The 16258-nt window shown below is 36.0% G+C and overlaps 1 protein-coding gene across 2 annotated transcripts in view; it reads left to right on the top strand.

Moving 5' to 3' along the window:
• The window catches only part of WASL (WASP like actin nucleation promoting factor), a 52793-nt gene extending 38026 nt beyond the window's left edge, over window positions 1–14767 (top strand). The window contains exons 7-12 of one of the 2 annotated variants that reach the window (XM_067315468.1): window positions 2848–2890; window positions 3300–3453; window positions 4328–4345; window positions 7608–8125; window positions 10435–10543; window positions 12032–14767. In XM_067315468.1, the coding sequence (XP_067171569.1) occupies window positions 2848–2890; window positions 3300–3453; window positions 4328–4345; window positions 7608–8125; window positions 10435–10543; window positions 12032–12093 (904 nt within the window). In that variant the 3' untranslated portion in view covers window positions 12094–14767. The remainder of the gene's footprint in view (window positions 1–2847; window positions 2891–3299; window positions 3454–4327; window positions 4346–7607; window positions 8126–10434; window positions 10544–12031) is intronic. The other variant, XM_067315475.1, reaches the window with a different exon arrangement.
• The last annotated feature ends 1491 nt before the right edge of the window (window positions 14768–16258 follow it).

Raw genomic sequence — 16258 nt, 5'->3', positions numbered from 1 at the left:
AAAAGCTCTGCTTCAGTTTACTGAATTGTTAATGGTTTTTTGAGCTGTCATTTGATGATTTGATCTTCTGCATTTTAAAATAAGTATACTTTGAATTCCTGTTGCTTTAACAAATAAAAAGCTTGAGTTAATTACAGGAAAGATCAGTTTCCTTGAAGTCTTAGAAAATCAGTGTTAGGATCGCATCCCAAGTTAGTAAATCCTGTTCTTTTGAAGCATTCTGTGGCATCACTTACACTGATCTGCTTTTCTAGAGTAAAACTCCATAAAATAATGGTAGTGTTACCAGTTACTGTAATATTATAATTATAGTAATATTATTATAGTGTTTTGAGAGAATGTTCTGTAGAATAGGGCAGAGGACAGAAAATGAAAGGAGAGAGAGGCTAAAATGCATTTCTGACTAGGCTGTATTTGGACAATTCAAACATCAACTGAGCAGAGAATTGAAGTGCTGTATCTGTTAGTCACTTAATATTGAAAAACACAGAAAATAAGAAAATGAGACTTGATCTGTAAGGAAAATTGTCTAATGATTGGTAGCTGGTCACTACTGTGGCTGTACTGATGCAGACTTGGCACAGGCAGACAAAACTGCAAGTCACGATTTGCCTTAACGTACCTTGCCTTTGATCAGAACTGTAGGAGGGGTGTTAAGTAGCGCGGATACATATGTTGAGTATGAGACTTTGTTTATAATGTCTGTCAGGCTTTGACAGTTGTGGAACACTATGTGCACTCATAAAATATTAAAGCTGTCCTAGAAAAGCTGAGAATAAGATGATAAAATATTTAATGAAGTTCAAACAAAGGATACGTTCTAGTTCATGTCAAGATTTGTATACAGACTAATGTTAAATGTAATTTTAAATTGTATGTAGTGGAACTTTGCAAAAGCAGCTTGAAAATGTATGGGTGTTTTTTTGGTGTGGTTCCCCCCCCCCCCCCTTAGGTTCTAGTTAAGTTTCCTGTGAATTGCAGCTAAATGTCACCTTAGTGTATAAGATACTTTAATTACTGTTTTTATGCAGTTACGAGAAAAATAATTTTTGGAATTGTTAGGAGAATATATCAGTTGAAGTTGTATGTAACTTGAGTTGTGATACTGATGAAGATGAACATTGTCAATGTTATTTATTCTGGATCAAAGTGGTAATCAGTAAATACAATTTTTGAATTCCTTTTGTTATCCACATGTGGACTTTCACTATTCTGAGCAGTTCAAAAAAAAAAAAAAATCAAACTGTACTTAACATTAATATAACTTACTGCTGTATACACTTTTTTAAAATAACACAGGAGTTATGGTTACCTTACAAATATTTCCAGAGGTTTGTTTTTAATTGCAATGCATAATGTGTTGTGGTCATTATGTATAAGTAACTTATTTTCCTCCCTTTGAGGGATGAAAATAAATGAGAAATAATGTTAACATTTTACTTCATATGAACTTTAATATCAGTAAAGTGCAGTAATAATTTCTGACTAATAATCTCATGCACACAAGCTTTTAAAAGAACGTTATGAAATGCACAGGTATGTGGAGAGATAGCTATAAGATTATATTTGCTAGTAAACTTCTGTTAACTTGCCTATGCCAGTTAATGCATTAGAAATGGTTATGAGACTATATATTTGGAAATACACATCTAGCTTACACAAAGCAAGCTGTATCTTAACATCCAGAATCATACCGTAGTGATAAGTCTGACCATATGTTGGTAATGGAAGAAATTTAATATGCCTTCCATTTAAATAGAATTTCATATATTTAAATTATATTAACTTAAATATTTAAGCAAAGCAGAGGGCTTCCCTTTCTGCCTTTTCTGTAATATAATGCAATTTTTAAATTGGACTTCTCCTTTTCCTCTTACCCCTTGAGCTAAGAAGTCAACTAGTCAGTTATACCAAGACCAAAACCTGAACATAGAACAGCATTGTCATGAAGGAAACTTGTACTGTGGTGGTAATAACAGACCCAAGCCCGGATCCAACAACCATTGTGCTAGGCACTGTAAAAAGACAGCAAGACAGTCCTTGCAGTTTGGCACGCTTAGTCTAAGCTATATTGGCTGGTAACAGCTCACCTGGTATTTCTGTAACCGAGTTGGACTTTCTGAACTCTCAGCATCTTGTTTTTGTAGAACTAACCCTTGGCAAGAAGAAACTCAAAATTTGGAGTGCTGATAATAGTACAGTTCTGTCTTTTATAGCCAACAGGCAGTTGTGTAAAGTGGCTTGGAGAGACACAAACTCTTCTGCTGCCTTTTTAGCTGATTAGAGAATCAAATAAAATAATTCTTTAATATCCACATGAAGTAGGTACTGGATTTTTAGGGGAGTAAAGGAGGTTGGAGTGAAGCCTAGGAAGATGGCAACCTTACTTTATTTCTCCGAAAAAAACAAAGCGAATGGGAGAAATGTCAGGAAAGTGGTTAGACAGCAAACCGTGATGGGAGGGAAGAGGAGGATTACAGCCATGTGACATTAAAGACCTTGGCAGAGGCTCTCCTTGGTCTTTGTGCAGCCCTTTTATTAGTATCAGTATGTACTGCAGGATGGTATGGAGCCTGAACTTTTTGCCGCAGGCTATAACCTAAGGGGAAAATTGGTTTCTCTGCTTTCTTTTTCTCACAAGACAAAAAGTGAGAAGAAGGGAAGTATTGTTATTCCCCTCACAAGTGAGGCACTGATGTGTCTAATGAGATCAAGGTAGAAGCTAGGTAGTGATTCAGATATCTGGGGGTTATTATCTTATTTTAAAATTGCTATTTTAAAATAATTATTTTGGTTAACAAGATTCTTTTTACTCTGTGGATTAAATGGACTTTTCTGCTTTTTTAGACACATTGGACATGTTGGTTGGGACCCAAACACAGGTTTTGATGTAAGTAATTTAATGCATTGTTCAACATACTGAATGGTTAAAAGCTGAAGAGGCTTTTTAACTTAAGTGGTTGAAGATTGGCATCAAATAAATGTTAATTCCACATCACATGATTTTTGAACTGCTTTGTTTCTGTAATTCAAACATAGAAAGATGATGGAGGAGCAGAAGGGAACAGGAATTTGGGATTAAGGGGAGAATTTGTAAAACTTAAGTTTTTGTGTTAGGTACATCCCCCTCCTAAAATAGTCCTTTCTGACTGAAAAATCCAACCCGGAGACGTGTGCTTTTGTTTTTGCCGCTCCTCCTAACTACATGGATTTTTTTTATTTTTTTTAATACAAATACAAATTAAAAAAAATACAACTGCTATTTCAAGATACTTGGAACTGATCTGTTTAACTTGCAGGTGAACAACTTGGACCCAGAACTGAAAAACCTGTTTGATCTGTGTGGAATTTCAGAGGCTCAACTAAAAGACAAAGAAACTTCAAAGGTCATATATGATTTCATTGAAAAAACAGGAGGTGTGGAAGCTGTTAAAAATGAACTGCGTAGACAAGGTGGGCTTCCTTTTACTTCCACGTCAGGTTTTGCTGGGGTTATTTTGCCTTAAAAATTGGACTGTAAGCTGTTAATGATGATCAGTTTCTGATATTCTTCTCTGGACTTCATGTCACTGCAGATATATTGGATTTTGTAATGCTTCCGTACATCATACACTATGGAAAAAAAAAATCAAAAAAAGTCTGTGCATCACCCATGAGAGCACTTTCTTCTAAAGACTAAAGATCGTTTCTATGTCAGTTAAGTAACTTCCAGTAATGCTTTACTGACTGCAAAGCTATGCAGTATATTTCATGTGGATTTTTTCAGACTGCAAATGTATATTTTATTTATAGTCTCAATCTCATAAATAAATTAAACTCTTAAAAGCAATATTTCTTTTATCAGTTATAGTAGTAGTACGTGGCTGACAAGTATGTGTGGTGTCCATTTAACCCTAGCAGCACTGTGTGATGTGCCTTGCAACAGCCGGAGGCCTGCAAATTTGATGTAAATGTTTAAAGAAACCAGAGGTGTCTCCTCTCCCTTTCACCCCCCCCTCCCTGTTTAAAGTAAAAGTAGCGTTTTTTGATCAGGGAGGTCTGATTTAGGTTTCTGCTGTGAGAAAACTCTAAAATAAGTCATTTCCAGCCTAACATTTAAATACATTTTTGGGTGATGCATTATCTACTGCAACATGGCAAGTCAGTCTGAAAATTACACTACCAATATCAAACTTCAAAAAGATTGCCTAGAACACTTTCCAGGAGAAGTAGGATATGAAAGCTGTTGAAATTATAGCCATTTCAAACTGGTGAATAAGTTTTTCTAGTGCCTGAATACTGTAGATACAGGTTCAGGGTACAGTAATTTATTACATTTATTCCTTAGGTCCCCCACGTTGGAGTGGTATGTATTTGAGCTGGCATCCAAGCATATGTTCCAAACTATTCATGCTGCAACTGTGTGATTCTTTCCTAATAGATAAGAAATCTTAGTCCACATTTGTTTGACAATGATACTAAATATTAGTCAAACTTCTTTGTTAGTCAAATTGCAAGCAAAATTTGAATTCTTAATTTTTGTCTCAGTAACAAGTCTGTCAGTTTCTTTATATAATCTTAACTCTGTTTAAATGCGTACAGAGTTCTTGATATCACAATGCCGATCACAAACTTCTTAGATTGAGAAGATTTGCCTTGGAGTCCTATGACTAGTTTAAAATCCTTTAAAAATGCTAGTTTTTCTAATATGTATGCATTAATGTCAAGTTATGACCACTTTGCGTGCATGCAATTGAAAGAGTAGCTGCCTCGTCTTTAATGTGCATGATGAATAAGATCAGGCTTTTGCTTTATGGTAGAGGTAGTGTAATGCTCCTAAAAGCTCTAATTCATCATTTCAGTGATTTAATCCAGAAATATGTTATGTGGTGTGTTGTCTTGACTGCTGTTTGAAGTGTTCTAATTTTCCACTGAAATGCACTTTCCTGTGTTCTGTTGCAAGAATTTCTGTGCTTATGTATTCAACCTGCTAAGATACTGAAGAGAGTCACAGTCAATTTATTGTTCTGTTGAAACAGAAGTTACTTCTTGGTTTTTCTTACCCTCTATCTTTGGTGTTGCTGGTTTTTTTGTTGTTTTTTTTTTGTGATGATGCTGTCGATAGACTTTACAGCCTCTTTGTTAATACCCGTGTTCAGATTAACTTGCATTTATAAAAACTTTCTTTTTTTCCCCTCTGTTACAGATGTTACAGCTAGCTATAGTCCTGTGGGGGTGGGGGGAGACGACTCCAATACAGGATGTGGAACTTTCATTCATTTCACTTTTCAGTTAAAGTGCAGATAAGCCTTAAAAAACCTCCTGAACTGTATTTTCACAGTTTGGATGTTGCATATTTCTCTGGATATGATACAAATAAACCCTTCTCCTCAGGAAAACTCGTGTTCAAGATTTATAGACATTACAGACTCTGGAGCCTGGCCATGTTGTATATTTGTATATCATTTCAGTAATACAGAAAGACTGTATACTTGCTGAATAAGTTATATTTGAAAACAATTGCCTTCAGTGGCCCAGAAGGAAACTAAGTTCAAGTCAACTGAAAAGTGACTTTTTTCCATCAAGAATGTTGATAATATTTCTTTCTGGAAAAATTTATGAAGATGAAGTTTGAGAGGAGATTCTTTGCTTGTGTTTTTTTTTTTGAGGGGGTGGGGGAAAAAAGAGAAATTTATATGAAACTTAGGAACATGACACTTAAGAAGGGTATGCCTTTCTATATGATATGCAGGGAAGGAGGCATTGGTGTTTCCTGCTTCAAGTTCCCTTTTCAGGGATTTCTCCTCTCTTTCATTGCAGACAGGTTGCTTTCTCAGCAGTTAACAGGAAGGGGTTAATAGAAGAGGTAAAAATCAAGCATCTTTCCTGAGGACCTTTCTTGAGGGCAAAGTCCTTTTCACAATCAAAGCATATGCAATCAAACATGACTCTTTTTTTTAATAATTCAGGCACCATCATATTGCTAAATAGTTGCATGAAACAACCACACAAAGTATAGTGCCACAAGCCATTAGATGCTTAATGGAAGAGGAAATCTAATTGTGCTATTTAAAATGCTGTTAGCAGAGGAAGTACATTTCAACACAAACTCATAGAAATGATCCTATGCACTGAGGTATCTCTGAAGTTGTTTGCTTCCTACAGTCTTTTTCATAACAATGTTGTTGGAACTAATTTTCAGTAAAAGGGAGTAAGAGTCAGAGTTCATAGGGTTTTTTGGAGGGAGAGGGATTTCATATATTTCACTCAGACTTTGCAGGCATAAAATCTGAAGGAAAGGCTCAAAGTAGCTTATGTTAGCAAAAATAAAGATTGCATAAAAATATTGTTGTTAATGTTTGCCAGTTTCTTCAAGATTAATCTGTCCAAATACCTAGAATAAAATATAGGTGCGTAATCATAAGAAAGATCATCCTCATATATTTTTCCAGTAACTCATGAAGCAGGTTTTTGGGAACACCAGAATGAGTTACCTCACTGAAGCAAATTTAAAAAATGCTTGTACTATTAACAAGATAACATTTCTAAATGAGTATTAGATCATGTTTGCTTATCCTTTTGTTTAAAAAAGGTCCTTTTGAACACCAAGTATAGAGTGGAAGAAAGTTTATTGCCTAGTGATGGTACTAAAAAAGCATTTATTTGGGAGGTACTTTCCATGACAGAAAGAAGCAAACTTTGAGTGACATGTGAAGGCAGCTTTGCTCTAGTGAAGCAATAGTCAATGGAGAGAGATGTGGTTTTGTAACAGCTTCTCTGCTGTTGCCTACTGAGGAAAACTAACTTCAGTAGATTAAAGTTAGTCTTTATGAATGTCCCCTGTCATCTGTAACTTGAGATGCTGCATCAGCAGTACTACTTCACTATTTGCTGCCAGGTATGTTTAAGGATGTGAATGCATATGGTTGAATATAGTGTGCTTGACATTGTATGCCACCTCCTCCCAATATTAACATATTTCTAATTTTTTTTTCATTATTAGAAGATGATGCTTCAAAAAATATATTTCTCAGTAATTCCCATATAAATTAATGGATAGTCTCCAGAGTGGAAATTCTGTATACTTCCTTTTAAGTGTATTTTTTAACACCTTTCTCTTTCCCCTTCCCCTTCTGTCGTAATTCAACAAAATTTTGAAGGTTTCTTTTGAAATCTTACCACATTTTGTCATGGGAAACTAAAATGTTGACTTAAGGTATACTTTGGATTATGAAGGAAACTACTACTGTAGGGACCCCCCCCCCAAAAAAAAAAAAAAAAAAAAAGACACAGCTTGTTTTGTGACTTCTTTTTATATATTGCAGTTGCTCCCTGCCGTATTCATTCTGTGCTTTCAAAATATGTGACAGAGACATAGGGGCTGTGTTCAGCTTAACTTGTGTTCGTATAAGTGTAGCTTATCTTCAGCTATTTTCAACTTAATCCAGGACTGATAAAACTTTCACAGGCACAGAGATCCTTGTAAAAGGCAAGGTAAAGCCTGGTGGTGGTTGTTGTTGTTTAAAAATAAAAATAAAAAAAACTTGTTGGCTCTTTCTGTAAGTCTCCAGAATATTGAAGAGTAGTGAGTAGTATGTAATTATATATTCTGTCTTGTTCTGTTTCAGCTCCACCTCCACCACCACCATGCAGAGGAGGACCCCCTCCACCTCCACCACCACCTCCCCATAGCTCGGGCCCTCCTCCTCCACCTGCTAGGGGCCGAGGGGCACCACCTCCACCTCCTTCAAGAGCTCCCACAGCAGCACCACCCCCACCTCCATCTAGACCAGGTGCAACAGTGCCCCCACCTCCTCCAAACAGGATGAATCCTCCTCCACCACCAGTGCATTCATCATCTGCACCATCTGGCCCTCCTCCACCGCCACCGCCACCAGCAAGTGGGTCATCTGTGCCCCCGCCTCCGCCTCCACCTCCACCCCCTCCTGGTCCTCCTCCACCACCAGGCCTTCATGCAGAGGTTGACAACCAGCTTCCAGTTCCTGCAGGAAACAAAGCAGCACTCTTAGATCAAATCAGAGAAGGTGCTCAGTTAAAGAAAGTAGAACATAACAGTCGACCAGTGTCCTGCTCAGGAAGAGATGCACTATTAGACCAGATACGACAGGGTATACAACTGAAATCTGTAAGTAAAGCTGTTTCTTATCCAAGTCCCTAATGGAACTTGCAAATGGATAGAGTACCACAGCATGAACAGTAACTTGTGGCTTTGTCTTGGGCTGGATCATATTTTTTATAATTTTTAAAATAAGACTTTAAACAATACTACTGGACTTTTGCTAGATGAGTATTGATACATGAGTTTTTCTTATTTCAAATTCACTTCTCACTTTTCAGTAAAGCTTTAAATTTAAAGAACTTTTGCAAGAAGTACTATGCAAAGATTTCTGGTTTCCTGAATACTTCAGTGAAAAATAACTGCAGAGGACGGGTTCAGCGGTAATAGTGCTATAAAGCAATCACTAGATTATTTCTTGCCGTTTTAGAAGAGACCCGTGCTCCGCAAGTGTTGCAGCTTGTAAGAAGGTGGCTGCCTGCACCCATAGAGGTTGCCTCTGTTCCTGCTGCAGCTCAGGGTATTACTCGATCTGTTCTTTAGGACACTGAATATGTGCAAGGTAGTTCTTGCCTGCAGATACAGGAGTGCTGTTAGGGTAACTCCACCCTATAGGTTGTATTAAATGTATTCATAGTATTAAGTTAGCCTAAGAGCCTGGCAGCTGACATCTAGAGGAGGTTATACATGGAAGGTGATCCACTTCTAACATTACAGTAAAATAAACCAAAAATACCACACTGATAACACTAAATTGCAAGTGCTCCTAACCTAAGACTAGTCAGTAGTTAGAATGGTTGTAGAAGGTATGTGGGAGGAAACAGAAGGGAGGATTCAAGATCATCATTGGTTTTTGTAAAGCGAGGAAATCAACATCTTCCCACCTTAAGCCCCATCAGCTGGTCCCAGTGTAACCATGCTGAAAAACAAACTCTTTCCTTGCAGATGACTGAATACTTTTTATAAACAGATTTTGCATACTAAAATGTGTAAATCTAGAACTTCTTTCTGTAATCACTGTCTATTTAGGAGTATACTGCTTTTAACAAATTTGAAGTCTGCAGAGAAAAGTTTTATGCTGTAAAAATTGCAGAAATATTGAAAGTAGTCATAGTATCGAGTTTTCCTTGTGTAAGCAAACTTGCTGACATGTCTAGGTCACTTAAGTACTGTGGCCCAAGGAAAACAAAGGCTGTGAAACTTTAAACAAAAAAAGAGAGGGGGAGATGAAGTATATTTAATATAGTATAGCAGTCTTTAATTTACTAATAAACATGTAGGTCCAAGACCTTATTTCAGTTTGAGATGCTTGAGGTTGCATATTTCTTTAAAAAAAAAAAAAAAAAAAAAAACCCTTAAACTAGAACACACTGCACACCTGTGGTAGATGTACAAAAGATAACACATCTCTCTGGCCTTTGAGCTCTGAAATATGAGGGTTTTCTAGAGTTTACGGATTTGCTCACCTGAATTACTCAAGCTTTTAAAAATTTATGAAGTCGGAGAAAATATTTTCAAACTTTCTTATATCTCTAAGAATAGGCCATCTCTCTCTCTCTCTCTCTCTCTCTCTCTCTCTCTCTCTCTCTCCTCTTTCTCTCTCTTCCCCCCTTATACTTTAACTTCTGTTTTCTCATCACTTTTACCAAGTCCCGTCTTCAGTCCTTCATACTCTGTAAGTGTAATTCATTTCTTTTTTCTCTCTTCAGTTATTACTTTTCATCATCCTTCATTGTGTTCTTTACACATTTTGGTTTAGACTGCTTATTCTCACAACTTTCATCCAACCTTCAGCTAATCTGATGCTCAGTGCAAGTTTTCTGCTCAACCTCGTTTTTACTGTTACAAACCTCACTTACTCTCAGTTCTGCTTTTTTGTCATTCTTTTGTGCATTTGATGCTTCTGGTGTAAAAAGTGTGAGGGCATATTAATATTTAATTGTCAGTACAGGTATGCAGTATCAAAGTCTGTATTACTTTCAGAAGGAAATATCAACCCAAAACAAACTTGGCTAACAAGCCCAAACAAGAAGAAAATTTTGTTATATACTAGGGATAAAATAGGTAGCTTGGGGAGCTATATAATCATTATGCCTGTATGATTACATTAAGAAGCTTTCTGTTAGCTGAGCGCTCGCTTTCTGATGTATGAGTTGTAATATATAATACCAGTCTAGTTAGTTCATACTCAAGATTATCTGCCAAAAAAAAGAATTTCTGACTTTTTTACATAGGTCTAGCTTGAGCTAAGGAAGCTGAAACTGTAGTTTCACTTGTCCTTCTGGCTGAAAATAAACTCATCAATTTTATAAGGAGAGTTTGTCTAGAAATACACAAATTGTTTTGCTTTTTACTTCTTTGTGTCCTTTTTTTCCAAGGTATCTGATGGCCAAGAGAGTGCACCACCTACACCTGCACCCACCTCAGGAATTGTGGGTGCGTTAATGGAAGTTATGCAGAAAAGGAGCAAAGCCATTCATTCTTCAGGTCAGTCTGATAGAATTTTTCTGACCTCAAGGTGTCTATTTAAGTATTAACATTTCTGTGGAACATAAAATATTAAGCAAAAAAAATGAATTTCAGAATATAATCAAATACAGAACGCTCTAGACAGACCATTGGTGATGGGTTCAGTGGTCACACTGAGCTACTTTGTGAATTACTTGGTATATAGTAGTTTGCAGTAATACTGACTTTAAAATTACAAATCAGGGTTAGTAACCACCTCTTCTAAAGACTTTTTTTAATTTTATCTGATATATTTTTATCCACTAGATATCTAATATAATGTTAGTCAAAAGAATATTTTGGAAGGAAGGCTTTTTTTTAAAGCTTTTTGTTTCTAGAAGCCAAGGCTCTTGCAGAGGTGCACACTCCTAGAGCTCTGTGGCTTCCAGCGTACTTTGGATGCCACCTGCTGGATAATAAATGAATGACTAGTGTTAACTTGACTAGTCCCATACCTTTTACTGAATAAACTTCTGAAACTTCAATGTGTGGAAAAAGTAAGACTATAACAGTGACAAGAGGATTTGCGTTTTTCAAACACCAGCTTGTAATGAATGCAGTTCAGTAGCTGCAGTGCAGCTATTTGGTTGCATCTCTTCTGTTTAGTCTTTGATACGTTTTTCTTCTACCAGAATTTACGTTAGAAGCAAATCTGCACTTGCACTCTGCAGACCCTTTGACTGAGTGCAATATAACTTATTGATTTGTTGACCTACGTAGTAATTTCTAATTTTACACAAATTGCTTTACACAAATTAAACACCAGAAGGATGCTAAATTCAGAGCTATCGTAGGAGAGAATGCCCTGACCTGACAAATCAGTACTTTTATATGTACAATAATTTAAAAATTGTAGCCTACTAAAATTAAAAAAAGTGGAAGATGGGATAAAGCTAGCAAAAATGGAAGCTGATGTGCGTTACACAATCTAGAATATTCCAGTAACAATAGCAGTCTGTAGCCAACAAGAACTTTTTTTTTTCTTGCTTATGTAGTAAGCAAAAAACCCTTCATATAGTAAATTTGGGGAAGCAGTTCTTAAGTTTCAGAAGTGAATCTGTCCTTGAAGTTGAAAACTCAATCTGGAACATGGTGGCCACTCACTTTTTCAGAGAAAAGTAATAGCAGTAAAAGTGTGAAATGAGAACTTGTTTCTCTCTTACAATAAGAGAAGGGGTTTTTTTGTGTGTGTTTGTTTTTCCTGCAGTAGGAAGGCAGTGAGAAGGGGAAGGAATTAGAACTTACATTTTGATAGTAGTTGCAACTTAAATTGAATGTCACATCCAGGGATCTTAGGATCTACTTCAGTATTACCATGTGTATTGTCCTGGCTTCATTGAAATGATTGTTCATTGGTGTTGTCCCCCGCGCCCCCCCCCCCCCCCCGAAAGTTGTGGAAGAAATAGGTAACACTTCTGTTGTGTTAGTTCTGTGCATGCAAATGACTTGTGCTTTCTTGTCTTGTAGATGAAGATGAGGATGAAGATGATGAAGAAGACTTTGAGGATGATGATGAATGGGACGATTGATCATATATTATATTATATATATATATTTTTTAAGGTGAATGATATACTAAACACTACTTTCTGTCTATGGATTCTGTAAAATTATCATGTAAATGTTCTATCAATTTGCTGTATATTTTTGTTGCCTTTTGCTTTTTTATTAATCTGTGCAATACCTCATTTAATCTGTAAAGGTTTGTCATAATCCTCTACAAAGCTACTCCCTGTTAATGTGTGCGAGTTTACACCTGGATGATCATGTGAATACTTTCCATTCCATCAATAAGGGAGTTTAAATGTAATATGTGAGACTGACAAAAACCTTAATGTAATTTAGTTATAATGCAAGAAGGAAAACACTATTTTCATACCCTACTTTTTCTGTATCTAAATTTTCTTATTAAAACCTAGTATAGCACTATGTTCTTTAAGTGATGCAGCTCTTAGTTTATTTAGCCCCTTCATTTCAAATGCAACATTACATGAATGTTGAGGCTGGTTTATAATATTGCACAGTTTCAAATACATCACAACATTGCAGTTCAAATCTTAGCAGTATGCTTTACGTAAAACAAAATCACTACAGATATGCATAGCTAGTTGTGAAGATTACCTTGTCCTAACTGTAGCAATACAGACTGCTATTGAACAGCAGTGAATAATTGAATGCTTTAATTAGGGAACTGTCTATCTGAGGTCAAACAGGGTGGTTTTACGCTATAGTAGTGGTAAAGGCATCTTTGATGCAGACCAGTTCAGTCCTCTCTTTCCAGCTCTTATCTTTCAGAATTAAGAAGTGTAAATTGCTGGGGGCTATACTGGAGTCTGGCAATTGCTACAGTTTGATTTATTTTTAAAATCAATTTTATGTGTTTTTTGGGCTGAAGGGCTGCATTTAATGCTTGCTTTAATAATGTTTAATTACATTTTAAAATGTGTAGGACATTGGTGTACTAATAAAGTAAACTTAAGTGGTATTACTTTGCAGTCTTTGAGTAATGGTACATAACAAATGCTAAAACACCAGTCCTACATCCAGGAAGTTGGAAAGCCATTAACTCAGAATATACACTTTTAATATGTACTGAACTTTATGGCAATATTCTGTCTTCATATGTTGGCTTTAAGACCAAGGGTTTTGATGAAGATCAAGGACCCTATTACAGGAATGGTATTTGAATAAGTGGACAGAAGATGGTTTCTCATTTCACAGCTTTCACATTTATATAAGTTGTACTTTATAGTGTGGTAAACATTGGCATATCTGCCTATTACAAAACACTAATCTATGCTAGGTGGGTATTTAATATCTGCAGCACTAATTACTGTTACTGTAATTTTCAGGTAGAGAATTTTTTTATTTTTTATTTTAAGAGAGCCACATTATCTGGCACAGAATATTTAGTTAAGTCAGTCATATTTGGAGCATAGTTAACACATAGTGTCCTGGGTCTTTGACTGTAGTCAAGGTATCAAACTAAATTTAGTTTATCAGAATTGTATTGACTGAAACCCAGTGTTGACCTGATCTTGACAGGCTGGACCTGCATGATATGGCTTGGATTTCTAACCCAGTTATAACCTAGTCTTTAGAGAATGAGTTTAGACATATAAAAAGAAAGGAAAGTTACTGAAAGGTAGTGGGAGAGGTAAGGTTGTAGTTAAATTATTCAGAGGATGCCAACTTCCTTCTGAGAGTAATTTAAGCACATAACTTGAGGAAAAAGAAAATTCCAAGTGGTCTAACTTTCTTGCGGTAGCTTTTGCATTGCCCTCTGCTACTGGAAACCCTTCCTACTAGCTTTGCTGCTGTAATGGCTTGAGCATTGAGTCAAGTGCAAGTGCAGCCTGGGTTAACTAATGTCAGTGGAGTTAGGAGCTTGTGTATAAGGAAAACAATTGTATGGCTTTCATATAACTTCTGGCACGGCTTCCTTATTCTTATTGCATATAGGGCACTTAAAATTAACCAGATGAGGCCTATAGGTTTTCTGAACATGCTACTTACTAGATATGTTTAGCTCTTATGTTTTCTGAGTTGGGATTTCTGTAATATAATTATGCATTACAGTTCATTAATCAAATTTCTATTCCAAGTTTTGGGAGCTCTGGTGAAGTTGTGTTGTTGAATAAAACTTTGATTTGTAGATACTGGCCAAAGAAAGGTTTGGGGGGTTTTTTTTGTTTGTTTGGTTTGGTTTGGTTTTTTTCTCTCCATATAAAAAGTACACTCACATTCTGTGGTGTCCAGATTAATATTTGCTTTAAAATAGTGTGTGTACATGATAAAATTCAGGCATAAAGACTGCAATAGCAGTTAAGGTAAAGTCATAACTGCATGCTTCAGCATTCCACCACTTGCACTATGAGCAGAAGATAGCATTTCATGATATTGGTGCATTGTTGCTAAACATTGTAATAAAGGCCTCTCCTATATACTCTGGTTAAATGACTGTCCAGATAGCCTTAGCAATTAACAGACTAGCATGAGGCTTTTGCATCTCAACACTCTATGTGCATAGACAATATCAGCTAGCCACTTGTACGTATGAAATCCATAAAAACTTCTCAATCATTCAGTTTTCCATTTATCAAACTGAAATTTTTAGTATGTGAATTTTTGAAATGTACAGTGAATAGGATGTTGCACTGGTGGCAATTCATCATGGAGCATAATAAAATTAATTTGACCCAACTAGTGTAAAACTGTGGTTGTTTTTTGTTTTTGTTTTATGTGCTAATTGTAGAACAGCTTTTAAAATAGCTGCACATATTGATTACACACTTTGAAAGTGATTTTGGTTGCCTAGCCAAGTTCATGAAGCAGTAAATAGTTGCTGTCAAATCTCAGTAGTTTTCATGTCTCTGGAAAGTTGGATAGTGCTGGTGAATAAACACAATGAGGAAGAGAATGTAACACCCTGTCCTCCTGGCAAATCTGACTGCTGCTCAGCAGCTTCTCTGGAAACAACTACTGCTGCAGGCACGTTCAATAATACAATAACATTTCAAGGTTGAACAAATATAGCTTCATTAATAAACATTCCAGAATGAATACTAAATAGCCAACTCTTTTCAGAATGTTGTAATTTATTAGCCTTTTTCAAGATGTAAATATCTTGTACCTAAGACTGTAATATTTGAGCTCATTACATTTCATAACTCTGCTTTTCTCCTCTAAGTCTGAATAGTCTGGCATCTCAAATGTTTGTCTTGTGTACACATTCTCTTACTTTTCTAGTTTTAGGCTTTAAATACAACACAAAGTTCAAATTGTTATTTACAGGGTTTGCTTAAGCATACAATTATTTCCTCTCTCCTTAGTGAACAGAAGTTTAAAACATGCTTTTGAAAGGAGGCTCCTCTTTCAAAGTTACATTATTTAATTGACAGCAGTTACTAACATATTCCCAAGTAAGGAGGTTTTGGGGATGTGGGGGGTTTTTTGTTTGTTTTGAAATTTTGTTTGTTTGTTTGTTTTGGGGGGGGGGTGACTGTTGTCAATCCATTGCAACAGCCTTTATCTAATCACTAGAGGAATTCCTAGTCCAATTTAAGTTCCTGAAGCTTAAGTACAGTGATAAGCAGCTTTATTTTTAGAAAAGTGAAAATGGTTTAGGGAAGCTTAGAAGATACTAAACCTTTTTCTCTCAAAAGGACCAGGGTTACTGCATAGCACTACCATGAGAACTCCTGTTACTATGTATTTGTTTATTGGCTGGAGTTTTCTTGTGTGTGAGAAGAAATAAAATATGGGGTAATATGAACTAGAATATTAGCTGTCTAGATTTAATGCAGATGGTTAAACTTGACTGCCAGTCAGTGACACCACCCTGACATTTTTCTCTCTCAGGTAATACTTGAAAGTTTGAGAATGTTTATATAGATATGGAGGAGATTAAAAAAAAAAAAGGCAATAAACTACTATAACACATATGCTATGTTTATATTTGCTTGAAAAAATAAGCCCTTAGTTGTTTGAAATCACAGATATGAAAGTAACGCATGTTGAGAAGAGAAATGGAAACAATAAACAATCACTGCATCAGGACTGAAATATAAATAATTGGAGTCGTTTTCTGACAAATTTTATTGTGTGCTGAATTCTACAGTATTTGCAGAGTAGCCTGCTAAGATGAGCCAGAATAGTAATTTGTCAGGTATTCAGCCTCTAACATGGTTTTGG

Source organism: Apteryx mantelli, chromosome 1 (assembly GCF_036417845.1).
Source record: "Apteryx mantelli isolate bAptMan1 chromosome 1, bAptMan1.hap1, whole genome shotgun sequence".
NCBI classification, from domain to species: Eukaryota; Metazoa; Chordata; class Aves; order Apterygiformes; family Apterygidae; genus Apteryx; species Apteryx mantelli.
The sequence above is the reverse complement of the archived record's forward strand: the minus strand, read 5'-3'. Positions and strand labels throughout refer to the sequence as shown.